At 41.1% G+C, this 24926-nt stretch overlaps 2 protein-coding genes, 1 non-coding gene and 4 gene segments (V, D, J or C); 3 read left to right on the forward strand and 4 right to left on the reverse strand.

Annotated features, from left to right (window-relative positions):
- Positions 1 to 833: 833 nt before the first annotated feature.
- Positions 834 to 1642, reverse strand: LOC115597411 (Ig kappa chain V-III region VH-like). The segment is given in 2 exon segments: positions 834 to 1306; positions 1399 to 1642. Coding segments are annotated over 2 exon segments (384 nt in total).
- A 385-nt stretch (positions 1643 to 2027) lies between these two features.
- Positions 2028 to 3572, forward strand: LOC115566070 (Ig lambda chain C region-like; the record flags this gene model as incomplete). The annotated part of the segment is given in 2 exon segments: positions 2028 to 2169; positions 2993 to 3572. Coding segments are annotated over 2 exon segments (465 nt in total), but the record flags the coding sequence as incomplete, so codon positions are not given.
- A 1588-nt stretch (positions 3573 to 5160) lies between these two features.
- Positions 5161 to 5977, reverse strand: LOC115597407 (immunoglobulin lambda variable 3-25-like). The segment is given in 2 exon segments: positions 5161 to 5696; positions 5789 to 5977. Coding segments are annotated over 2 exon segments (384 nt in total).
- Positions 5978 to 6426: 449 nt separating this feature from the next.
- Positions 6427 to 8012, forward strand: LOC115566072 (Ig lambda chain C region-like). The segment is given in 3 exon segments: positions 6427 to 6438; positions 6539 to 6575; positions 7416 to 8012. Coding segments are annotated over 3 exon segments (372 nt in total).
- Positions 8013 to 8952: 940 nt separating this feature from the next.
- Positions 8953 to 11521, forward strand: LOC115566073 (uncharacterized protein C21orf58-like). Its single transcript, XM_030391812.1, has 7 exons — positions 8953 to 8999; positions 9992 to 10050; positions 10331 to 10404; positions 10565 to 10735; positions 10866 to 10980; positions 11064 to 11209; positions 11294 to 11521. The coding sequence occupies exons 1-7, from the start codon at positions 8953 to 8955 to the stop codon at positions 11519 to 11521; spliced, it is 840 nt and encodes a 279-aa protein (XP_030247672.1).
- A 696-nt stretch (positions 11522 to 12217) lies between these two features.
- Positions 12218 to 12290, reverse strand: trnak-uuu (transfer RNA lysine (anticodon UUU)). Its single transcript has one exon. It is a non-coding gene; the product is annotated as a tRNA-Lys (tRNA).
- Positions 12291 to 12964: 674 nt separating this feature from the next.
- On the reverse strand, positions 12965 to 22615 carry LOC115566192 (autophagy-related protein 9A-like). 2 transcript variants are annotated; one of them, XM_030391943.1, is made up of 21 exons: positions 22445 to 22615; positions 22096 to 22151; positions 21713 to 21876; positions 20871 to 21022; positions 20697 to 20740; positions 20512 to 20576; positions 20219 to 20368; positions 19760 to 19901; positions 19530 to 19670; positions 19312 to 19432; positions 18987 to 19162; positions 18775 to 18897; positions 18154 to 18341; positions 17572 to 17725; positions 16330 to 16509; positions 15983 to 16195; positions 15648 to 15877; positions 15367 to 15484; positions 14965 to 15235; positions 14599 to 14744; positions 12965 to 14501 (listed from the first exon to the last, which is right to left on the reverse strand). In XM_030391943.1, exons 4-21 carry the CDS (start codon positions 20971 to 20973, stop codon positions 14493 to 14495), a joined length of 2574 nt encoding a protein of 857 aa, XP_030247803.1. In that variant the 5' UTR covers positions 20974 to 21022; positions 21713 to 21876; positions 22096 to 22151; positions 22445 to 22615; the 3' UTR covers positions 12965 to 14492. The 2 variants fall into 2 exon arrangements, with proteins under 2 accessions (XP_030247803.1, XP_030247802.1); XM_030391942.1 differs by lacking the exon at positions 21713 to 21876 and having other exon boundaries at positions 22445 to 22614.
- Between the last annotated feature and the right edge of the window lie 2311 nt (positions 22616 to 24926).

Below are 24926 nucleotides of genomic sequence, written 5' to 3' on the forward strand. Positions count from 1 at the left end.
CTACTGCACATTCACACTGACATGTTTGGCTTTGTTTCAGTATTAATCTTTTACAGAACCAGACTCCATCATAGTAGTTGATCTCATTTAATTTCAGTCATATGGTGTTGAAATGTTTTAATCATTCTCACTTATATCCATGGAGCTGCTAAAACATAACACACAGCTTAGGGCGTTTTTGATTATTTGATAAATTGTGGTGATAGTGGGGTTGATATTTTGCACAATTGATTCATGTCATTATTTAATTCAAAGGAGAAAGGGACTCAGACAAAAACGTGAAAAGAACAGTCAGAAAATGCACCAGACACACTGAAGGTGAGACATTTTAAAAATGCACCTGACATGAAAGAAGTATTTTCCTGTAATGTCAGACACATTTTTATAAATTTGGGGTTTTTATGTGTCCTGTGTGACAGTTACTGATTGAACGTGTTTCAGTTCAGGGTGCTGTCTTGAGCTTATACAGTGATTTTGTTTGTGGAAAATGTTGAATATTGCTTTATAAAAAGATATTCTAACACAAGCAAGTGAATAAAAGACCTAATTTCACTGAAGTCAGAGAACAGCCCGTCTTTAAAGTGTTGACGGACAACACCTGAAAGAAAAATGTGTCCTCACTAGCTCAGCAGCTACATGTGAGTGTGCTTGATGTAATCAGTTATTAGGATTGTATTATTTTAGTGTAGACAATGAACATGTTGAGATATAAACGATAATTTGACTCCCTCTTGAACATGTAATGAAAACAGAAGTATGTTTAAGTAAAATGTGAAACATGATTCACATTTGTTACAATTTTTTTATCTTTAAAAAAAATACTTTTTAGTGTGTGCTTGGTGAGGTTCCTGTCAGCTCTGTGTTCAGTGGTCTGTGTCAGAGTCTCTTCCTCTTCAGCAGCTGCAGTCGCTTCCTGCTGTAACAGCTCAGAGTCTCTGCAGTCTGACTGAGGGAGGTTTTTGTACGACCACAAATCACTGTGTGAACTGCCAGTCACTGTTTAAATTATGGAGACTCTGACAGTAATAAACTGCTGCATCTTCAGTCTGAACTCCACTGATGGTCAAAGTGAAGGCAGAGCTTCTTCCACTGCCAGTAAACCGAGCTGGTGTTCCTGACTCACGTGTGCTCACAAATATTATTAGGAGCTCTGGAGACTGTCCAGATTTCTGTTGATACCAGAAGATATAATCACCATTGCTGTCTCTGTAAACAGCTGGGTTGGTGTTACAGGTGAGAGTGACAGTGGATCCTGGAGTAAATGTCACTACTGGAGGCTGAGTCACAGTCACCTGACCGCTGCATCCTGCACACAAAAACAAATCATTGATTTATCAGCAGAAATCAATGAGAGAAAAGGCAGCACATCATGTCTGAAATGTTGCTGAGTGAACCAACCTGTAAAACAGCAGCAGGCCAGCGTCCAGATGAGGATGGTGATGAGAGTCATGGTGGTTGTGCTTTCTGCTGTGTTGACTGACAGATCTGAGTCCTGCAGTGTTGAACTCACAGGACTATAAACCTTCTCAGTTCACTGGAGGATCAGCTGACCATGCAAAGCCTCCTCTCTATGGAAATGATTTCTCTGCTCTCAGCACACTGAAGGCAACGTGGGACACAACATCAGGAGAAACACTGCTTGGATTTACACCATCTATGATCTTAATGGGACAGATGAACATATTTATATTAGAAGTGCAGTCGAGGATTTAAGGATGAGTTTGTGTCCACTGTGGTTGGTATGATATGTCTGTTTGTTTACTGTTTAGGGTTTACTGTAGATAAAAAGTGTATTCAATGTCTGTTCAATATGAGTTATCAGTAAATTATGCTTATTAGAAAAGCATAATGTAAGCATGTAGAAATTGGTATAAAAATTTTAGAAATGACTTTGTTTCAAGGAGACTGTCATCGTTTCTCTGTCAGGAGTAGAAAAGTAAAGAAAAATGAAAGAAATCATTCTTATTTATTCAATATTTTCATTCCATAACATTGAACAATCTTTGTACATCCAAAAAATATAAATATTTCTGTGTTATTATAAAAAGCAGAGAGTGTTTTCAGTGGATAGATGCTTGTTCACAGTGCAGGAGGTTTTTGTACGGCCACTTAATGAGTTTGTATCACTGTGGTACACTTTTGGTGGAGGAACCAAACTCATCGTTGACTGTAAGTACCAGAGATTTTTATTTTACACAACATATAGTAAATATAACTTTTATCAAGTATTTATTGAGATTCTGATGAAGTTTCGTGTTGTATGTTGTTGATAATAATCATTACATAAAGTTGATCACAATCTGAGCGGAAAGTCGGCAGAGATCTATATATTTTTGGAATTGCGCACCATTTCATTTCAAGATGCAAAGAGTAACTCATCTATTTAAATTTTCTGTTCTTTATGATAGCTTTTAATTGGTCTTTAAAATGTTTAATATTAACCTCACAGTAAAACCTCTCAAAACACACAACTTCAATGGCTTTAATCAATTTCAATATTTTTATTCTGAAAATGTAAACAGTTTTTAGATGTAAAAAGTTGATTTTAAACATAAATAGTATTTCATCAGTAAATGCTGCTTATCTTTGTGTTCATGCTTCATTCCTTTCACATTTGGTTAAAAGGAAGTGAAAGAGACAGATGACAAAGGTTTGAACTGTGTTCACATGAGTGTTTCAGTTCTGTCAGTTTGAACAGAAGAAAATCATCACAGGGACGAGTTATTCACTGTCACACATTATGAAACACACGTGAAGATGTCGTCAATAATCTTCATCAGTGAAGCTTTTTAGTTGTATTTCCACTTGAATGGTGTGTCTGATGGTCTGATACTGAGTGATTTATGAGAGCAGCAGCAGCACAACTTATTCTGTTTGATTGGATCAAATATAAGAAATGAGCAGTTTGTCATGTGTCTTTATTACCAAGCCTTCACTCTCATGACTTTGTCTTCTCTCCCCCTCTCTTCCCCCCTCTCTCTCTCTCCTCCAGTGGGTGTGGTGCGGCCCACCCTGACCGTCCTCCCCCCCTCCAGAGAGGAGCTGCAGCAGGGAGGTGCCACACTGGTGTGTCTGTCCAGCGGGGGCTTCCCCTCCACCTGGAGGCTGGGCTGGAAGGTGGGGGGCAGCAGCAGCTCCTCAGGGGCGTCACACAGCCCGGAAGTCCTGGGGACCGACGGCCGCTACAGCTGGAGCAGCACCCTGAGCCTCTCTGCAGGCCAGTGGAGGAAGGCGAGCTCAGTGAGCTGTGAGGCCAGTCTGAATGGACAGAGCCCCGTCACTCAAAGCCTGGAGCCTGAGCGCTGCTCAGAGTAGAGCTTCAGCAACACTTCCTGTCTGGAGATGATGCTGCTGCTTTCATAGAGATCTTGATGAAGCTCCAGATCTCTTCTGTTCACATGTTTCTGCAGGTTTCACAGCTCTCTGCTCAGTGTTTCAGTCTGCATGTTGCTGTCTAATACTCATCTTCTGCATATTCTTCTTCATGTTCTTTATTTTTCAACTTCTGCTGAATATCATCAGTTTATCTCAAAGAGAGAATCATCATTTAATAAAACTGTGGATAATAAAGAGTCAGTGTCTTTGTTTTTCTTTTATTACATATTCATCATGAAAAATATCTTCTTGATCAGCATCATAACTGATGTTATAGTATACACGAAACAACAGGAGATGGTTCTACTTTGTGACATCTGAATATAACATCTCACATTTTGAAATGAAATCATTTTAGTTATTACATAAAGTGTAATAAACTAATATTGTCATTCCTGCTTTTCACTGTCTGTAGTTAAAAAGGTTAGTGCAGCTTTTAACAGAGTCTGTTTTACCTTTTTTGATATCAGTCATTAAAGTCCAAAGATAACTAGTCTTTATCAGTTTACACCTAAAAATAACTTTAGCAAGTTACTGAAAAGGATTGAAAATTAAAACTGTGTATGGAAAAATGTCTGTGAGTCTGTTTCAGTTTTATTTAGATTCATTGTGGTTCTGCTTGATGACTCTTGTGTTCACTGGACCAGTTCTCCTCATCACAGTCTCTTCACCAACCCTCTGCACCTGCAGCAGGCCGTTTTCACTTCAGTCAAACTGGAGGAGGTTTTTGTATGGCTCTGAATCACTGTGGGAACACTGGGCCTTCATATACACCCATACAGTAGTAATCTCCAACATCTCCAGCCTGAACTCCACTGATTGTCAGAGTGAATTCAGGTTCAGATCCGCTGCTGCTGAAATGACTCGGAGCACCAGACTTACGGCTTATTTTGTAAAACAGCAGTTTAGGAGGCTGTCCAGGTTTCAGCAGGTACCAACTGAGATCATCATCAACTCCTCTACTGGCTGTACAGCTCAGAGAGACTGTCTCTCCCACAGCAACAGCCTTTGATGCAGGAGACGGAGTCACAGATGGACTCGCGCCTGAGCCTGGGGGTAAAACAAAGTTTAAATATACTTCAGAAAACTCTGATGTGTTGTTGTATTTCTACAAGCATGGAGATATTTAAAAAAAAAACACCACCTTCACAGTCAAACAAGTAGTTGTGTGAGGATGGAAAATGTTTGTCTCAAATTCCAAAGAAAACCATCAGTCCACTGCACATTCACACAGACAGGTTTGGCTTTGTTTCAGTACTGATCTTTAACACAAACAGACTCCGTTATATTAATTTTTCTCATTTCATATCAGTCATAAGGTGTTTAAATGTTTTAATCAGTTTCAGTTATATCTATGGAGCTGCTGTGTTCTTTAAAGTGTCTGTATGCAACATAACACACAGCTTAGGGTGTTTTTAATCATTTGATCAATTGTGGTGGTTGTGGGGTTTATATGTTGCACAGTCGATTCATGTCATTATTTAATTCAAAGAAGAAAGGGACTCAGACAAAAACATGAAAAAAAAACAGTCAGAAAATGCAACTGACACACTGAAGGTGAGACGTTTCAAAAATGCATCTGACATGAAAAAAGTTTTTTTTATGATGTCAGACACATTTTTATAAGATTGGGGTTTTTATGTGTCCTGTGTGACAGTTACTAAATTGATCTGTTCCAGTTCAGGATGCTGTTTTGGGGTAATACAGTGATTTTGTTTGTGAAAATCTTAAATATTTCTTTATGAATTAATATTCTAATAAAAACAAGTGTATAAAAGCACAAATTTTACTGAATTCAGAGAACAGCCCGTATGTAAAGTGTTGACAAACAACATTTTCAAGAAAAATGTGTTAGTGAGGTTCCTGTCAGCTCTGTGTTCAGTGGTCTGTGTCAGAGTCTCTTCCTCTTCAGCTGCTGCAGTCGCTTCCTGCTGTAACAGCTCAGAGTCTCTGCAGTCTGACTGAGGGAGGTTTTTGTACGATGATAAATCACTGTGTGAACAGATCCACACTGGTTATAGGTGGTATATTCAAACAGTAATAAACTGCTGCATCTTCAGTCTGAACTCCACTGATGCTCATAGAGAAGGCCGTCTGGCTTCCACTTCCACTGAACCGAGCTGGTGTTCCTGATTGACGTGTGCTCACAAATTTTATTAGGAGCTTTGGAGTCTGTCCAGATTTCTGCTGATACCACGACAGACCTAAACCATCACTGTACTTATAAGGAGCTTTGTTGGTGTTACAGGTGAGAGTGACAGTGGATCCTGGAGTAAATGTCACTACTGGAGGCTGAGTCACAGTCACCTGACCGCTGCATCCTGCACACAAAAACAAATCATTGATTTATCAGCAGAAATCAATGAGAGAAAAGGCAGCACATCATATCTGAAATGTTGCTGAGTGAACCAACCTGTAAAACAGCAGCAGGCCAGCGTCCAGATGAGGATGGTGATGAGAGTCATGCTGGTTGTGCTTTCTGCTGTGTTGACTGACAGATGTGAGTCCTGCAGTGTTGAACTCACAGGACTATAAACCTTCTCAGTTCACTGGAGGATCAGCTGACCATGCAAAGCCTCCTCTCTATGGAAATGATTTCTCTGCTCTCAGCACACGGAAGGCAACGTGGGACACAACATCAGGAGAAACACTGCTTGGATTTACACCATCTATGAACTTAATGGAACACAGGAACATATTTATTTTAGAAGTGCAGTCGAGGATTTAAGGATGAGTTTGTGTCCACTGTGGTTGGTATGATATGTCTGTTTTTCTGCCTTTCATTCACTCACAGGGTTTAAAGTAGATAACTAATATATTAAATGTCTGATTAACATGATTGATCAGTAAATTATGTTTATTAGAAAAGCATTTTGTTGATTTAAACATGTATAAATTGATATAAACTGTGAAAAAATGACTTTGTTTCATGGAGTCTGTGATTGTTTCTCTGTCAGAAGTAGAAAAGTCAAGAATAATGAAATAAATTATTCATATTCCTTCAATATGTTCAATCCAGAACATTGACAAATCTTTGTATATTCAAGAAATATGAATATTTTTGTATTATTCTGAAAATCAGAGAGTGTTTTCAGTGGATAGCTGCCTGTTCACAGTGCAGGAGGTTTTTGTACGGCCACTTAATGAGTTTGTATCACTGTAGTGGACTTTTGGTGGAGGAACCAAACTCATCATTGACTGTAAGTACCAGAGATTTATATTTTAAATAACAAATGGCAAAATAACTTTTATCAAGTATTAAGTGAGATTCTGAAGTTCTGTGTTTGTATGTTGTTGATAATTACAATTATTTTATGAAGTTGATCACAATCTGAGAGGAAACTTGGCAGAATCCATATTGTTTTGCAATTGCTTATCATTAAATTTGAACAGGCAAAGAGTAAATCATCTCTTTTCTAATTTTCTTTTCTTTTTGATCACTTTAAATTGTTATTTGCTTTAAAATGTTTAATATTATATGTAAAGTAAAACCTCCGATGCTCAAAAGACACAACTTCAATGTTTTTATTTATTGTTTTTTGATGTTTTTATTCTGAACATTTAAACAGTTTTTAGATGTGAAAAGTGGATTTTTGAACACAAATAGTATTTTATCAGTAAATGCAGCTTATCTTTGTGTTCACGCTTCATTCGTTTCACATGTGGTTAAAAGGAAGTGAAAGAGACAGATGACAAAGGTTTGAACTGTGTTCACATGAGTGTTTCAGCTCTGTCAGTTTGAACAGAAGAAAATCATCACAGGGACGAGTTATTCACTGTCACACATTATGAAACACACGTGAAGATGTCGTCAATAATCTTCATCAGTGAAGCTTTATAGTTGCATTTCCACTTGAATGGTGTGTCTGATGGTCTGATACTGAGTGATTTATGAGAGCAGCAGCAGCACAACTTATTCTGTTTGATTGGATCAAATATAAGAAATGAGCAGTTTGTCATGTGTCTTTATTACCAAGCCTTCACTCTCATGACTTTGTCTTCTCTCCCCCTCTCTTCCCCCCTCTCTCTCTCTCCTCCAGTGGGTGTGGTGCGGCCCACCCTGACCGTCCTCCCCCCCTCCAGAGAGGAGCTGCAGCAGGAAGATGCCACACTGGTGTGTCTGTCCAGCGGGGGCTTCCCCTCCACCTGGAGGCTGGGCTGGAAGGTGGAGGGCAGCAGCAGCTCCTCAGGGGCGTCACACAGCCCGGAGGTCTTGGGGACGGACGGCCGCTACAGCTGGAGCAGCACCCTGAGCCTCTCTGCAGACCAGTGGAGGAAGGCGGGCTCAGTGAGCTGTGAGGCCAGTCTGAATGGACAGAGCCCCATCACTCAAAGCCTGGAGCCTGAGCGCTGCTCAGAGTAGAGCTTCAGCAAAACTTCCTGTCTGGAGATGATGCTGCTGCTTTCATAGAGATCTTGATGAAGCTCCAGATCTCCTCTGTTCACATGTTTCTGCAGGTTTCACAGCTCTCTGCTCAGTGTTTCAGTCTGCATGTTGCTGTCTAATACTCATCTTCTGCTTATTCTTCTTCATGTTCTTTACTTTTCAAATCCTGCTGAATATCATCAGTTTATCTCATAGAGAGACTTTGAACATCAACTCATCATTTAATAAAAGTATGGATTATAAAGAGTCAGTGTCTTTGTTTTTCTTATAATATATGTTCATCATGAAAAATATCTTCTTGATCATCTCAGCATCATAACTGATTCAGGTGGTGGTTCTACTTTGTGACATCTTAATATAAAATCTCACATTTTGAAAATGAAATCATTTAAGTTAATACAATAAAGTGTAATAAATTGAAAATGTCATTTCTTCTTTGGACTGTTTTTAGACTGTTTAGTGCAGCTATTAACAGAGACACTGCTAAACCTTTATTTTGATATCAGTGGTTAAAGTCCAACAATAACTAGTCTTTATCAGTTTACACATAAAAATATTGAAGTTACCAAAAAGGATTGGAGTTTAAAACTGTGTATGGAAAAATGTCTGTGAGTCAGTTTCAGTTTTATTTAGATTCATTGTGGTTCTGCTTGATGACTCTTGTGTTCATTGGACCAGTTCTCCTCATCACAGTCTCTTCACCAACCCTCTGCACCTGCAGCAGGCCGTTTTCACTTCTGTCAAACTGGAGGAGGTTTTTGTACGGCTCTGAATCACTGTGTGAACACTCCACCACTATGTAAGCCCAGACAGTAGTAATCACCTACATCTTCATCTTGAACACCACTGATGGTCAGAGTGCAGTCAGAACCAGAATAGCTGCCACTGAATCGAGACGGAGTTCCAGAGTTTAGAGTTGATGCCCTATATATAAGAAGTTTGGGAGCCTGTCCAGGTTTCTGAAGGTACCAACTGAGATCAGCACCAATGTCTGAACTCCCTGTGGCGCTGATGGTCACAGTCCCTCCAAGACTAACAGACTTGGATTTGTCAGCCTGAGTCAGAAACTTGTTGGCAGAAGACTCTAAAATGAGAAATGACAAAGTTACACAAAAGTAAATGTGGAGAGAACTGACTGGATTTGCACCAACCATTTTCTAAATCTCTCACCCTGACTCAGAAAACCCAACATGACAATCAGGGTTATTGGCGACATCATGCTGATGCAGTTTTCAGTGTGAGTACATGGAAACAGTTCAGACTCTCTGTGACATAAGATTTTAAACTCTTGGGTGCAGCGGTGCATTAAAATCATGCAAATGACTTTCAAGAAGGCAAACGCACACCTGTTCATGTGAAACAGAAACAGAGGAGGTGGAATGAGAGTTCACCATGTTGAGGATTATTCAGCCGTTAAACACTTTGACTATGCTCTCATTTAGTTTGCTTTTTTTTCCACCTCTTGACCTCTTGATGATCTCACATGACTTTGTGCTGATCAACAGGTCTATATCACCCCCTGCTGGCATACTGGGTCAACACTGAACTCACTATGAAATGACAATTATGAATTGATTTTTTTGTTTTGTTTTTTTATGTAATTAACTTTATCATTATGTATGTCATTCATATCATCCAGATCCAGTTGTTGTAATAAGGATGGCTCAAATAAAATCAAGTCAAGGCTTAAGAACTTGGCCTGTGGTCACATTCTTAAGCTTTAACTTATTACAAATCAGAAGAAAATGGTTTCTGAACAATTTTGGTAAGATAATTTCATGTGAAACAATAGTCCGACTCTCTCCTCTGTCTCAAGCCTTAGAGAACAAGAAGTTATGCAGGTCATGGTTAGGTCTCAGTGTTTCTGTGTCTCATGGCAACCACTGCTTCACAGGTGAACACAATAATCTGACTGTGTGACTCCAAATGCCAAGAATTCAGGTAATTATGATAATTAAACTATGTATTTGCATGTCTGTTTGTATGTTTATGTCTATTTCAACCACTTGTTGGATGTTCATCAAACACAAAATGTAACAATAGCGCTGATTCATGCGGTCTTTAACACGGCAGTTCTGTGGGTGATCAGATGACAAGACTCAGGTGAGAGGCTGGTCTGCAATCTGTTAATGCAGAAAGATTTTACATGAACGTCATTCACTGAATAGTTCTGCATTCTTTTTTCTACTTTTACCTGAGGATTTTACATTTAAACATCTACTTTTCTAGAGGCTGGAAAAACAGAAAGCACAACATGGACGACAGAGCAGAGTCTGCCCAGTCTGCAAGTAAGATAACACAGTTTTTTAATGATGAATTGTAGAAACTGTAGAAAGTATTAACTTAACCTGTAGACAGAATCACTTACTATACAGTGAGCAGATAATAGGAACGATTATGAAATTAACCTGGTAGTAAATGGATATGAAATTGACCTCTTTTTGTTTGGGAGCTGATAAAAAAAGGTGGAAGAAATGTTATTTAATTCAAAACATGATATTTAGAAGAGGCAGACACGATGAACTAGAAATGGGAGTTTCTTCTGTCGACATGATTGTGTCTGTTCAGGGAGTTATGACGGACAGTTTGATCAGCTGCACCGTGCACTGAGGCGGAAGCAGCACCTACTGCGAAGACTCAGGGTTTGTACATCTTCAACACATTACGCATACATTTCTATTCTATTATCATTTATAAGTATAAGAACTATAAGAATAATGCAAGAGAAAGACATTCCTCGTAACTTGCTGTATGTCATTGTCAGGGCTTGTGTTTTGTCTGTGTTTGTTGTCCTCCCTGCAGGAGCAGCACATGCTAGAGGACCTCCACAGACCCCACACCTGGGGAGGGTCACGAAAACAGGACCGGTCCCATTACTTTATGGCCCCTCAGCCCCCTCCACCACTCCCATTCTACCAGCCGACCCCCGTTCTGCCTCCTCCACCTGAGCCTCCACGCATCATCCAACAGACTGTGAGACCCACATACTCCTTCTCCAGATCCCTTTCTTTTCTTTCTTTCTGAGTTCAATAGTGTAAGTCAAGATAATACATGCAAATCAAGCCATCATTCCCTGCCTGACTTACTTCCTGTCCCTCTGCAGCTCCCCCAGCAGCCCGCCACCATCATCCAACAGCTGCCACAGCAGCAGCCTCTGATTACCCAGATTCCTCCACCTCAGCCCTACCCAGCACCACGCTCAGGCAGCATCAAAGAGGGTACGCAACGACAAATAGAGATGTATTTTCATTTTCATCTCCTGGTTTTCACATGTTTGCATGTGCATTTCTTTTATGTGTAGACATGGTAGAAATGATGCTGATGCAAAACGCCCAGATGCACCAAATCATAATGCAGAATATGATGTTGAGAGCCATGCCTCCCTTGGGCCTGTCACCACCTGGAGGGCCCAGTCACTATGCACCTCCAAAGGCATATCTCCGGCAGGTACACACAAACACACACTCTCTGTGAAGATAAAGCAAGAAGTCGCAACTCTGACCCTCAACAGTCCAAAATCTGTATTTCCAGGAAGGTTACCCTGTTTTTGTGAGGCCAGATGTCAAACCAAGGGGAACTGCTGTCCATCATCATCATCACTATGGTTCTAACCCTGCAGCACAACAGCTGCCACCCATCATCGGCCACCCTACATGGATACCAGGGATGCAATCTGTCCCAGCAGGGCAGGCAGGGGGACAACTACCCTCCATACACCATGTAACAGCCCCTTTTACACTCCCACAACTCCATAGGTAAGGCTCACTAACAGCATTTGGTCTTCATCTACTAATACTATAGGCACATAGAGAATTATATTATTATCATTATCATTTTTCACGATGAAATGCATTTGTTTTGTGTCTGTGTCGTGTGTATGTACAGGACTAAAAATACCTTATGAGAAACAAGAAACAAGAAACATCCTTGACAAGCACTTGGAAATGAAACAAAGAGAAAAATTGCTACTTTTAAATTTTTCTTAAAGTATATTATGTGCAGCATAATATAATGGCAGACCGTACATCAAACATTAAAATTGGCTTTTTATATACTCACTAGTCATAAACTCTGACCTGGTGGGTTAAATCTGAAGTCCTTGTGGAACACATGGTACACCACTTGAGGTACATTAGCCTCAGTTTTATGTTATGGCTCAGCAATGTATTCACAGATGTAGATTTATTAATGCCAGACTATTGTTCTTAACCTTCAGGAATAATAAAGTAAACAAAGTTCATGAAAACAGCACATTTATAAAAAACAAAAACAAATGAGTCCTAGATATTGACATATGTTTACCTTGTGTATTTTTTGTTTCATCATATTGTTTTTATTGCTTAATGCTCAGCCTGTAAATGTGTACTGTGTGTACTATGCCAACTGGACATTGTCGTGAGAAGGTTACGAAGAGCGAAGAATATGATAATAATAATTAAAAAAAAATATACGTGTCGCCCGAACAGGGACTTGAACCCTGGACCCTCAGATTAAAAGTCTGATGCTCTACCGACTGAGCTATCCGGGCTCTGGCTAAATGCGAATGCATGTACAAAATTGGACCTCTACAACCCTACATACGCTTGACAATAAAGTATAAGGGAAAGAGCGCAGCCTTAAAACAAAAACACCCTGAGGTGTCGATCTGAACAGGGTGCGGTATCTATAAACCAACAGGGACAGTACAGACTGCTTCCTGGGCAGCTTGTGTCACAGGCGCCACCTTGTGGTGTTCAGAAGATGATGCATCGTAGTACCACACTGTTGTAAATGACATATTCATATATTTGTCTTTAATTTAGCAGTTTCACTTGAAGTACTTCGTAGTTTTGAATGTGTGGAAGTGGAGGCAGATTTATACTGATGTAATTTAACTAATCATATTTACTCAAGTGAAACATGTAATTATACATATAATCTACCTTTTACTTATTTTTTTACGCTTAAATAGGCTACATTTAATATCAGATACTTTAAGACTTCTACTCGATTACTATGCCTATGGGTAACTTTCACTGTCACTCTTACCAATATGATGTTTTAACATAATATCTTAACTTAACTTTGTTAAGTACAAGTATAACCATAGTATAACTATGTATAACTTTCTGACTTTCTGTTTAACACAGACTCTGGTTTAAAGTTTGCTAACTCACTATCCATGTCATTTTGTCACGTTAGTCCGTAGAGTCTACACACAACGCCATTGCCTTGTCTTTAATGGATGAATTTACAGCTGTACAAAATGGTATTTTACAAGATCTATAATACACAACAACATTAAAACCCAAAAATGGTCACTTAACCTTACGTTACCGCACTGAATCACTGCTTCCTTAACCGTATTATCAGTCCACAACAGAAAACACAACCTTGATTCATAGCTTTCAATCATCATGGCACATCCCTTTTGATAAATAAAATAATTACAATTTATTTATATGAAAACATACAAACGAGTGACACCCTCTGCGTTAACAGATAATTAAAGTGCATAATTCTTCTCTGAAAGATTCGAGGCGTGGTGACAGAGAACAGGAGAGTCATGCTGTGGTTGAGCAAAAGGAGACGATGGGTCACTATGCAGGATAAATAACAACTCTTTAGAAGATGTGTATGGATGATGATCATGCACTTGTGCTTGAGGGCTTTTTGTATGGCACAGAAGTCAATATTACATGCTTAAAAAACAGCCTTTTGTGTTGACAAATAATGACTGGTAAATAATAAAATCAAGGTTTAAATCAGGTTAACATGTGCCTGCATACATACAGCATCTCTGGTTACACATCAGAAAATCTTGGCCCCTTGTGATTAAATTTGATTAATTTAATTTTCTGGATGTTTGCCGTGAAAAATCCTGATGACATTCATTTACACGGTACACGTGTGTGTGTGCAGACTACCAGGATATGCCGTACAGTTAACTTTTAACAAGCGTCTATCTGTGCAAAAAAGTCAGATGTAGATTTCAGAAAGTTTGCGTGATAAATCTAAAATGTGAGGAGTAAATTATATTATTGAAAACGTCGAGCAATTGCGTTGAATGGTGAATTTGATATACGACTTGAGGCCTTTTCTATGTTTCGCTAAGAGGAAGAATGCAAGCTGAGATACAGAGCACAGGGTAGGATACGTAGCCTCCTGCTAACAGAGGAGATACGCACAATGAAAGTCAGTGTGTTACCAGCGCCTTCCTGAACGCATTTTGGTGAGCGATGCCGTACATTCTTCACATTGCACTTTTTAATAGTAGTGCAAATAAATAGCACAATTTGGATTATTGTAATCATGTTTTGTGGGCAAAATATTTCATTGTTTTTTGTTCTTTTACAGTAACAAAGTGCCAAGAATGCTCCCAGTGTTTACCACTTCTGTTAACATCACAGCAACTCATGCACTTTCATTATGCAATCTTTTGACATAAAAAAAAAAAAGACTGTAGTGCGTTCTAATGGTGTAAGTGTCTATTAGAAATAACTTGATCCTATAGGTCCTCTTTTGATACACAAATCCAGATATATACCCTGTTTGCCTGTTTAGGCATATAGTTTCTTTGATGAAGTTGATGGTGGCATCAGTCATCGACCTGTCCAGATGACTCCACTAGTTAAATGTTTATAGGGATTGCACATATCCATCTTCATCTGTGGTCAGTCCTGGACAAAAGTCTGGTAATGAACGATGATCTGCGGAGGGTGGGACGCAGACACTTATACAGCTGGCTTGGTTATGTAACCTAAAGTAAGAATAGGAGGACAAAAATGTAAATTTATTTTCAGAACACGCGCGCAAAGTAACTTAGCCATTCCAACCACACAACGCACAGCATTCACCTTGTGAATGTGAGGAGGCATTTCATCCTCCGAGCTCTCCTCTGGTAGTGGGTCGTGGTGTCGTGGCGCTGCCTGACCGTCCTCTGCCCAGCCTCCCATTGGCACACGGGCCGACCTCACTGCTTTCCCCCCAGCTCCAAAAGAGTCTGGAAAATGGAGAGACAGTGTGGTCAAAAATTAACACTGAACTGTCGCTTTAAATTATCCTCATTTGATTTAATTAAGTACTCTAAAAAGCTCTTTTATACCTAAGGTAGTGTGAGATTAACTGTGGTAGACTTAGCTGGTGACTGGATCATTAAATAACATTCCTATGAAATGCCTGATGTGTAAAACATGGAGACAGATCATCAAATACACAGGTACCTGATCCACTAAAGCGCCGCTGGGTGCTACTCTGCGAGGATGCCCCCTCCTGGCCCAGAGTGGTACTGCCGGTGGCACAAGCAGAAGCTGAAGTGGGAATGGCACTGGGACTGGCAACTGTGGTGGGGAAAGTGTGTGAGCGCGGGAAATGTCTGGAGTGAGGGTTGGGTTCGCTCCTGACTTCATCGGGGACGCTGTCGCTGCTTTCGTCACTGTCCTGCCTGTGCCACGTGTGACGGGAGAGCTCGCCCCGAGACTGCTGCTTGTGTAGCTACAAGGGGGGAAAAAAGGTTGAAATAGGTGAGGATCATTCCGAAAAAGAAGAACAATATGGAAACACACTTTGCTTCATTCAGTTCATGACTTGTACAGATATCCTCCATTCTGTTACCACACAGTTACCTCATGCATGTAAAGTGCATGGATGCTCATCTCAGTGGAGGCATACTCTGACAGGACCAAACTGGTGAGCTGACCCTCCCATGCACTGCTGCCTGAGCTCACAGTCCGGGCATCAGTCCTACAGAAAGAGAATATAAGAGTGTGGAGAAAAAATGAGGACATGAAATACATGGAACACAGATAAAAGGAGTGCTGAATTTAGCTCTTACAAACATGGTCAACCACCCTAGTGTAGTGTGTAAAAGGACAGAAAGATGCATTCAGAGGGGGAATTTTCCTACCCGGAGCCTGCCATTCCTTTGCTCATGGCTGAAGTGTGGCCGGCAGCCCTGTGAGCTGCACTCAAACTGCCTCTCAGGTGAAGACTGCTGCTGACTGGGGAGAGGGAGCGTAAGGCAGATGCCCCGTCGTTTATGCCAGCTGCTGCGTGATTGGTCAAAGAGCTGTCCCTGCCGAAATGTACGGAGGTCAGTGTAGAGGGACCTAAGATGTTTGCAATGAGGCTCCTTGGCTACAAAAAAAGGCAAGAGACAAGAGTGAAAATCAGTTTTATCTCTGAAGATTTAACTGAAGACCACAGTGATACTTGAGCATGGATGTTTTGTTACCAATGTACCTCAGACTCAGAGAGTGAGAGTGGATTGGTGTCTGAAGGAGCCCCTGTAGCTTCTCTATGAACTCGTTCTTTCAGCTGGCTGATGAAGTGCGTGGTCTCCTGAGGAGGCTGCCACTGAGGGTTGGTGATGGCAAAGTGCATCAGAGATAATTCTGTCTTCCCATCCTCTGCCTGTTGGTAGATAGACGCCTCCGTCTTCCCCTCTGACATCCACTACAGACGAGAAGGGAGAGAGTCAACCCAAAGATGTGCCCACAGATATATTCAACTACTTAATTCAAATATTTTCAGGGGTGTCTCCATCTTTGCATGTCTATGTGGCTGTACTTAAAGTGGCAGCCCCTCACCGCAGGGTGTCCATGCTGCCTGATGTCCATCTGGGCAAAGGAGCAAGTGTCTCCAACACCGACCACCTCCACAGTAAAGTTCCTGAAGAAATCAATGATCTCCAGAGACTTCCTTCTCAGAGAGAAGATCAAGATGATGGGAGTCACAACTGGACTTATCAGCTCCTCTAGAATAAACACCTGGAAAGGAAACAGAGGAGAAAGGTTCAAGCTGAACAGTACATTACAGGGTTCAGCAAACACATCAGATCATATATTGGACATCTGATTCATACGTTGAAATGTGGTGAATTCTTTTTGTTTGAAATCTTGATTCAAAATGCCACCAGCTGGGAGTGTAGATACTAAAAGGGACAGTTTACCCCAAAATCCCAATTGCACATTTAGATGTTTTTACATAGCAACTATTATATTTCTAATTAACTACACCCACCAACTGCATCACCAAGCAGAGGGAAGAATGGATCAATTCATGGCTAGCTAGCTAACCAAGCTAGCTAACGTTACAGCTAAGCTATGGAAGACACCAGTAATGTTTACATCCTATGCTGTCACAAGCACAAGCCTCTTGTCAATGAGGAGATGCATGCTTCCTTCTGCACATTGATACTGTGCTTTGGGCACCACAATCCCAGAGAAGGCAGACCTCTCTATAGTCCATATCTCCAAAACTCACACTAAAACAATGTAGATGGATAAATAGCACTACAGGTAAGAGGCACACTATGTATTTTTAAAACAACACCACCCCTACAGCTTCTGTGAAACCTGTTTACCTGTGTAACATCAGTTATCTGTGGTTATACTTATCTTTTTGAGATATGAATGCAAACACTGGAATTGGATTAAAGCTCTGTTTCAGAGAAAACAGCTAAGTGTTGCAAATAAATGTTCAGAGAGGATATGACAAAGTGACTATTGGTGTTTTTCACAGCAGGCACTCTGAGTTGTTATAATGGAAGCAGGAAAGGTGTAATTAATACACATGAATGATGGCTTGAATGCATTTATAACTGTCCCAGAAAACCACGTCCACAAGACAGCTGGCACACTTATCAGTGCCCTTGATTTAGCTTATATAAATGGAATACAGTCATCAGAAAGGCTAATTAATTACACCCAAGATTTCATGGCAAAATGTCTACAATAGAAGAGATCTATACAACATAGATTTGACAAGTTAATTCCCTTGTAATTACCCAGAGTCTTGATATTTATTCCTAGTTCAGAATTCATACTCACTGCTTTGTACTGGAAGAGCTGGGAGAACTGGTCACGAGTCTCATATCTATGTGCATTGCCCTGCCAGTGGTCGGGCATGTAATGGATATGAGCCAGGATAACCCGTAGCAGCTGCTCAGGACAAAACACCATGTTCTTATCAGGAATAAATGATCTGAAGAGAGAGGTGGTGGGAAAGAGAACCAAAATCAAATAAAAATATTTCACTGTTGCTTTTTTTGTGGATTCTTGAATGTCACAGTTTAAATCCTGGGAACATTGTGAAATATCAAATTATCTTAATTTAGGGCTATTAATAGTCGAGGGCTACTTAAGGAAGGAAACCCTCTTAAACTCAGCAGTCATACAGCAGAATAAGCTGCCAGACAGCATTAAAGGGATTACTTCTCAGGGTAGCTTTGAAAGGGCATAAGAGAAATGGCTCACGGTGGTTAAAAGCCCTTAAGTTCCATGAAGCTGAAGATTTGTGTCAGTTATTCATGTTTCAAATCTGTATCTGTTTGCCATTTCATATCGTATTAGTACTGAACCAGTTAAAGATGAGACTAGCAGACATATTAACTGCGTGACACTTATCCCCACCTGCAGACTGTGATACACACTCCAAGCAGGGTGATCGATGAAAGAACGTGTTCCACTGCGAGAACGTCCTCGTCGTAGATCGTCAGGGCGATGAGGACAGCCAGAAGAGACCCGGCAAAAAACGCGACATTTTTGGCGACCACAGTCAGGAGTGGCGAGAGGAAACAGTTCATATACTTGGATGCAGCCTGAACCGAAACAGGAAAAAAAGGAAGAGAAAAAGGAAGAGGTAGACTTAATTACTAACTCTGCGGGCAACGGATGAGAGGAACCAGTACAAGCATTTATAGCAGGATAGTGAAAGTAGTTAGATAATAGTTATTTAACAATGCATGCTAGAAAATACAATTCTTGTATCAAAATCCAATCACGCTTGAACCAAACATCAACCAATAATAGCATGACATCCACAAATCAATACGTCTTCAACTTCTACCGACACAGAGCTAATTACAAGCTCGAATTTATTCATCATCAAATCAAATTTTTGTCTCGTCTGCTGAACCCTGTTTCACTTAGAAATACATCACGATATGCAAGCTAGATCCTCTCGAAATGCTGTTCCATCAATCGGTGTTACAAGAAACTTGAGAGCATCAACTGTTTGCAGGAGACACTGACCTTGTAGCCTTTGCTGAGGCGTGACATGAGCTCATGGTCCAGCTCATTGAAGTGACGCAGGTAACATCGACCGTATAGAGACCAGCATCTCGCTCCCAGAGAACCGGGCTCTCGCTTGATCACCTGATCACACAAACAGCAAACTATTATCTACAGCAGCAAATAAAAAAAGGAAATTGCATAAAGTTTGCATGTGCATGCAAACCACTTACCTCTGTGTAACTAAAGAAGGCGTAGAGAATCTGCCACACCAGAATGACTGGGCACAGCAGCAGATTGGCGATGCCAATCCACAGAATACGGGATGCCAGCCTGTCTGCCAGCTCCAGCCTGTTACCTCCTCTCTTGTACTCCGGTTTCAGGCTCCACTCGTTCTCGAACAGAGAGCCTACAGAGCAGCCGGGCAAAAACAACAAGGGAGGTCAAAAGAGGACTTCTTTGTAATCCTAAACCTTGACAAACAGGCAAATATTTGATTGTTAGCAAGCGAGCAGCTCATTTCATACAGTCTATAATGCACAGCGAACATTAACACACCTGGCCCCCAAAAAAAGATGAGCTCAAAGTTGTATTTGAGTCCCCGGGTGAAGAACACACACTCTCCGAGGACAGGGGGTCGAAATCGCACGGGAAGGAGGGATTTATTAACCATGGCAACCTAGAGATGCACAGGAAGAAAAGCTTTGGAAGGCTGTTGCATGATGTTTGCAAGTAGCTGAGTCAGACAAGAATAGTTCAGCAAACAAACAGCGTACCATGTAATTTTTAAAGCGGAGGATGCGGTGGTAGATGTCGAGCTCTGTCAGCTCTTTCTTGTGGATGCAGATCTGGTGCTCCTTCTGGATCTCCACTATCCTGGCCTGAACCTCCTGCCATGTTGCATAGGGGAGTTCCGACTGAAAGGGAAAAAAGCACAGTCGAGGTTCACAATCACTCATTCTAAGGAATACAGAACAAATCTTCAGATATCTAATAAATGTCTCACCATGGTCATCTTGAGTGCGTTGATGTAGAAGGATCGGATCTCCCAGTAGCAGCAGACGTTGTAGATGAATTTGACAAGGCGGTGAAGCCAAAACACCCCAGAGATAATCAGCACGAAGATCACAAATGCATTGTCTCTGATACTGTGGGAGAAAATATTATATATATATGATTTAAAGATGTAGCTTTCATTAAGGGCATGTCGGAATGCTTTGGCCAATTTAATAGGCCTTTACAGCAGATAAAAACACACTGGAGCTAATATTTCAGCTTCATAAATAACAACAGAGACTTTACTTGGAAGGATTTATATAAAAAGTGCATGGACAGTGTGGACAGTGATCTTATTCTGGGAGTCTTGTATCAAATATCAGAGATTATCAAGGATGGGTAACAGTTCAATGTAATCATATACATCCCGCACAAAAGTAGGATGTCTGCTCGAATGCTTGACACTCACCGGGCACTACACACATCCACTGGGAGGAAGGCATCGGGCAAGGTGACTTTAGATGAATCAGTGTGATTTACAAACTTGTTGGCAAACAGTATGTCATAGTCCACACAGTTTGCGAGGAAGACCGTGAAGCCAACCACAAACAGCAGCTGACTGCATAGAGAATGAAATGAGGAGGAGGAGGAGGAGGAGGAGGAGGAGGAGGAGGAGAAAGAGAAACTTATTTACAGGGCACATCAAAACAAGAGGCACAACACTGATTCATATACATCATATCTGGTGGATAGGATACCTACACCAGCTCAAAGATCTCTCCCAGCAGCATACACGTGAATCCATTCTTCTGGTGCAGATTATAAACGTGAGGGACGTTAAGGAATACTGTAAATGTATCTTAGAGCAATCCTTTTTGAGTAAAACTACAATACATTTTTCAGGGACACATTGGAAAATATGCACGAAACCATTTAAAAAAGGATATCCTCTGGAAAAACAGGTCGAGGTTTTCTATGTGGTGCCATTGGGCTGCAAAAGAATGATCACAAATCAGTAAGGGTGTTGTTACAGCGGGCGTCATTACCAATGGAAAAGAGGAAGGTGTGAATCTGCGTGTCTGATAAATTCAGGATTGGTTTGTGATGTGTGTCACACATACATTTGGCTCCTTCAGGCACATGCATCAGCAGGTTCTCCTCTCCAGGGGGAGAGTCACTGTAGGACGCCTCCAGGCGCTGGTACTCTGTGTCAAAGTGCGCCATGGTGACATCAGCTTCAGTCTCACCAAGTAGCCGAGCCCACTGCTACAGACTGGAGCGGCAGGAAGAGAAGAGGGGAAGGAAAGAGGAAGACAAATAGAAGGAAACAGATCAGTGATATAAAAAGAAAAACGTGACAATGAGACACACTGTGGTTAATAATCAACCCATTATGACATGTACACACCCTTACTGAAAACATGTTGGACAAGCTACAGCTTCCATTGACGCGTTACCACTGACATTAACCTCGTTTTGGAATGCAAATATTCTACTTTGCTTTATTCTTCTGAGGGGAGGTCAAAGGTCACAATCAGCAACAGAGCAGCAACCCGGGAGCTGGATTCTTGCTGGCATATGGATTCAAATTTAGTTTCCCTGGTTAAAGGGCAGTCTCTTCAGTCTCTTTGCTTTTGGCACAGGGACAGCACATAAATGGAAGTTATTGTACCAGAGTTAGCTAGCAGATTATTTGCATCTATTAAAAGGCAAAACAAAACAAAAAATCATAAATACATAAAAGTCTGCAAGGCAATAATTGGTTACGACACTTGAGCCTGTTTTTTTTACCACTGCAAAACATCCTGAGTCTCTAATGCCTGACATGATTACATTTAGGGAAAAGACACAGTACATGTGCCCCAAAGGCATTGCAAATCTGTGTTCTGTAACCGAAAGAGATATGGCAATGTTCACACATTTCCTGTTGCACAGATGAAAATGAGTGTCTAGCAGTTTGCACCTATGACTTGTGGTGTCGCCCCTTCATGTTGCATCCGCTGTAGTCAGTTAGACTGAAACTCCCACGGCCATATGGGTAACTGTCTTTCTCAAGAGCTGTCTACTTAGTTATAGCAGGAGATAGGTGGGTAATGATATCAGCAGGAGTTCCTGAAGAGGCCATGCCTACATGGTATGGAGTAAATATAACATACACAGAATAAATATGTAAAAAAAAAAACAGCAGGAAAGCACATTGATAATACTTAGAAATATGTACAACACTTGATACATGTGATAATAATGGTTTGTGGTGTAATTGCTGGGGTGTAAGGACAGACATGTTACAACTGAAAAGCAAAGTTATGGTGTGGTTTATATCAGATACAGACACAATTAGCTTACCTCCATTGCAGCACAGTACGTCCTATCCAGCTGCTGTGTTGACTCAACATTCCCAGCTGTACAAAAAAAGGAAGAGAGACATTTCCCTAAGAGCTGGCCTCTTCAGACTAACACAGGAGGACTGCAAGAGACAGGACAGAAGCCCAGTGCACACAGTGAAGCACAGGACTGAATAAAGCAAGAGAAATATCGGTCGGAAGCGGTTCATGTATCCAGCAGAGACACAGTAAAATGCGAAGGCACCACAGGAGGACGGGTCCAGGTGTTGTTGTTGTCGTGCTCTGACAGCACAGGCCCGCCTCGCTCACAGCAAAATATGCCTCCTCTCAATCCCGCACAAGCTCCTTACCTTCGTGTCCCCCGCTGTTCCAGCTTATAACGGTGAGTAGAGGAGGAATTTTATCTGTTCGACGTCTTGTTATCGTTTTCTTTCACCTCCCTCGACGCCAGTTTCATTTTCGAAACAGCTAAAGCAGTGTGGCGTCCGTCACAGCTGAGTGGCAGGGCGCGTCGGCCAATCGGAAAGAGAGCTCCCTGACGGCAACAACAGCGGCCAATCAGATGCGGCTGGAGGCGGGGATCTGAGGGAGGGTTGTGTGGATAAGGGAAGTCAGCGACACACGCCCTGATGGAGCCTCCATGACGGGCTCCCTGCAGACTCTGGTTCGTGTAATTAAATGGGTATTTACTACCACCGCCTGGTCGGTGTTAGTATCACTACAGGGCTGTCATTCTGCAAGTGCAGCCTCCTCCTGGATGATGCTGCTCGGGAAGGAGGGATGTACATTTTACATGTAGTCTACTGTAAAACTGATACTAATCATTTGTGCACAGCATTCAAATCTAGCCTCTATGCTTGTTTATATGTATGTTTTTATACCTTGCTATACAGTGGAACATGAGTCATTCGACTGGAGGCCTACAGTAATAGATTGTAACTAAGTACATTTACTTAAGTAATCTACTGTTTTAAGTACAAATTACAGGTAATTGTACCTAACTTGTGTATTTTCTGCTACTTTATACTTTCACTCATATTGTGGAGGTAAATATTGTACCTGTTGCTGACTACATTTATTTGGTAATTTTAGTTACTAGTTACCTTGCAGTATTCATGTTGCATCATAGCCAAAGTACATGTCTTTAACAAAGACGATTCAGATAATCAGGAAAAAATAGGCAGAATTTCAGATCTGATAGTTGTCAAGGCCGATAGCCGGTAAAACCATATCATACAATATACTCACAGACATGGAAATATATATTTATTATATGAATTATTTAAGATAATGTGAATGTAATATACTTCTGATGCTGATACTTTTACCTAAGCATTTTTAGTTCAAGTAGCTTTTACTTTTACCAAAGTAATATTTTAACACGATTTCTTTTCTTTTATTCAAGTGTGACTTTTATTCTGCAACACTGCCTACATGATCATACACATTTTGTGTCATTCCCCGTACTGTGCTACCATTCATAAGCTCAAAGGCTGTGCAGGGATAATGATTTAGGGTAACAAACAAAGAGCACTTATTATCATGAATCGTTACTTTCTTTGCCTATTTTCACTATATTTAGAATTGAATTGGATAACTCTTTTGACTGTAGCTCAGTGGGTAGAGCTGAGGACTAGTTCGAATCCCTGGCTCCCCAGGGCGGGACTGAGTTACAAGCCGAAGCATCCTTGAGCAAGATGCTGAACCCCACCCCCAACACTGCTCCTGATGTGCAGTTGGCACCTTCGTGGCAGCCACTGCCATCAGTAAGGGCCCTGCGATGAGCTGGCAACTCATCCAGGGAGTACCCTGGCCTTCGCCCATAGAGTCACTGGATTTGGCCCCAGTACCCCCGCTCCACCTTGAAAAAAAAGGTGGTATAAAAGCGGTAACATCACCCGCGACCCGCATGGATAAAGCGGAAGAAAGCGAAAAAAAAAAATGCGAAACTCTTTTGATGAAAATTCCCAGCGATCGGCTTAAAAATATCTAAATATCAAGCAAAACATGTCCCCAACTATAAAACCCCACTTGTCCCTCGACCAGAAGAGGTGAATGCCCCCTCACACAAAAAAACACATGAATTTCGCATGCACAAACACATGTGGTCGCATGTGGACACACCTTGAAAACATGGGAAATGTGTGTGGGTTCTGATGCAGAACACTGTCGAGGTACCTAAAAATGAAAGAAACCACTCCTACTCGGATAATACGTGAGGTGATTTCCATTCACATGCACTTTTAGATACCCAACGTATTGTTTTCATACATGAATAGTTAAATTCTTACTTTGAGCATAAAAACAAATGTTAAAGCAACAATTATCTCCTTCAGTTTTTCTCACGTTTCGATCAGACTTTGAGGTTGAGGAGCTGAATGTACTGTACCAAGACGCTGCTTTACACAAAAAGCTCGCCCTCTGTTGCTCTCTGCTGTGATGAATATTCATATATGATTGTTAAGCCTCTGGAGTGACAGCTGGGCTTTTGTTCCATGTGTCACTGCATTAGTTACAAGGTTAACACACATCCCCGTGTATGTGTGTGTGTTTGTGTGTGTGTGTGTGTGTGTGTATTGAACTCACTGATGACGATTTCATTAACCCATCTCCCCGGACAGAAGTGAATTAATAAGCGAGTTCTCTGTTTCATGAGCAGACAAGTGGATAGTCGGACCACACGGAGACGCAACATGAAGTCACACACAAGTATTTGCAACCTGGCAGGTCATTCTCATTCCGTCCCTTCATGATGCAACCATTTGTGACAGTGTGTGTGTTTTTGTTTATATGTGTGGATAGAGATTTTTTAATTTTTTTTAAAGGGGCAGG

This window comes from Sparus aurata, chromosome 16 (genome assembly GCF_900880675.1).
Source record: "Sparus aurata chromosome 16, fSpaAur1.1, whole genome shotgun sequence".
Lineage (NCBI taxonomy): Eukaryota > Metazoa > Chordata > Actinopteri > Spariformes > Sparidae > Sparus > Sparus aurata.

What these genes read in the sequence shown, in the direction of transcription:
- LOC115566073 (XM_030391812.1), top strand. Translation starts at nt 8,953, where the DNA reads ATGACAATCAGGGTTATTGGCGACATCATGCTGATGCAGTTTTCAGT. An exon ending in CACGCATCATCCAACAGACT is followed by an intron (nt 10,736 to 10,865) that starts GTGAGACCCACA and finishes GTCCCTCTGCAG; the next exon opens with CTCCCCCAGCAGCCCGCCAC. An exon ending in CTCAGGCAGCATCAAAGAGG is followed by an intron (nt 10,981 to 11,063) that starts GTACGCAACGAC and finishes TTTTATGTGTAG; the next exon opens with ACATGGTAGAAATGATGCTG.
- LOC115566192 (XM_030391943.1), bottom strand. Translation starts at nt 20,973, where the DNA reads ATGGCGCACTTTGACACAGAGTACCAGCGCCTGGAGGCGTCCTACAGT. An exon ending in TCTCACTCTCTGAGTCTGAG is followed by an intron (nt 15,878 to 15,982) that starts GTACATTGGTAA and finishes CTTTTTTTGTAG; the next exon opens with CCAAGGAGCCTCATTGCAAA. An exon ending in AAAGGAATGGCAGGCTCCGG is followed by an intron (nt 15,485 to 15,647) that starts GTAGGAAAATTC and finishes CTCTTTCTGTAG; the next exon opens with GACTGATGCCCGGACTGTGA.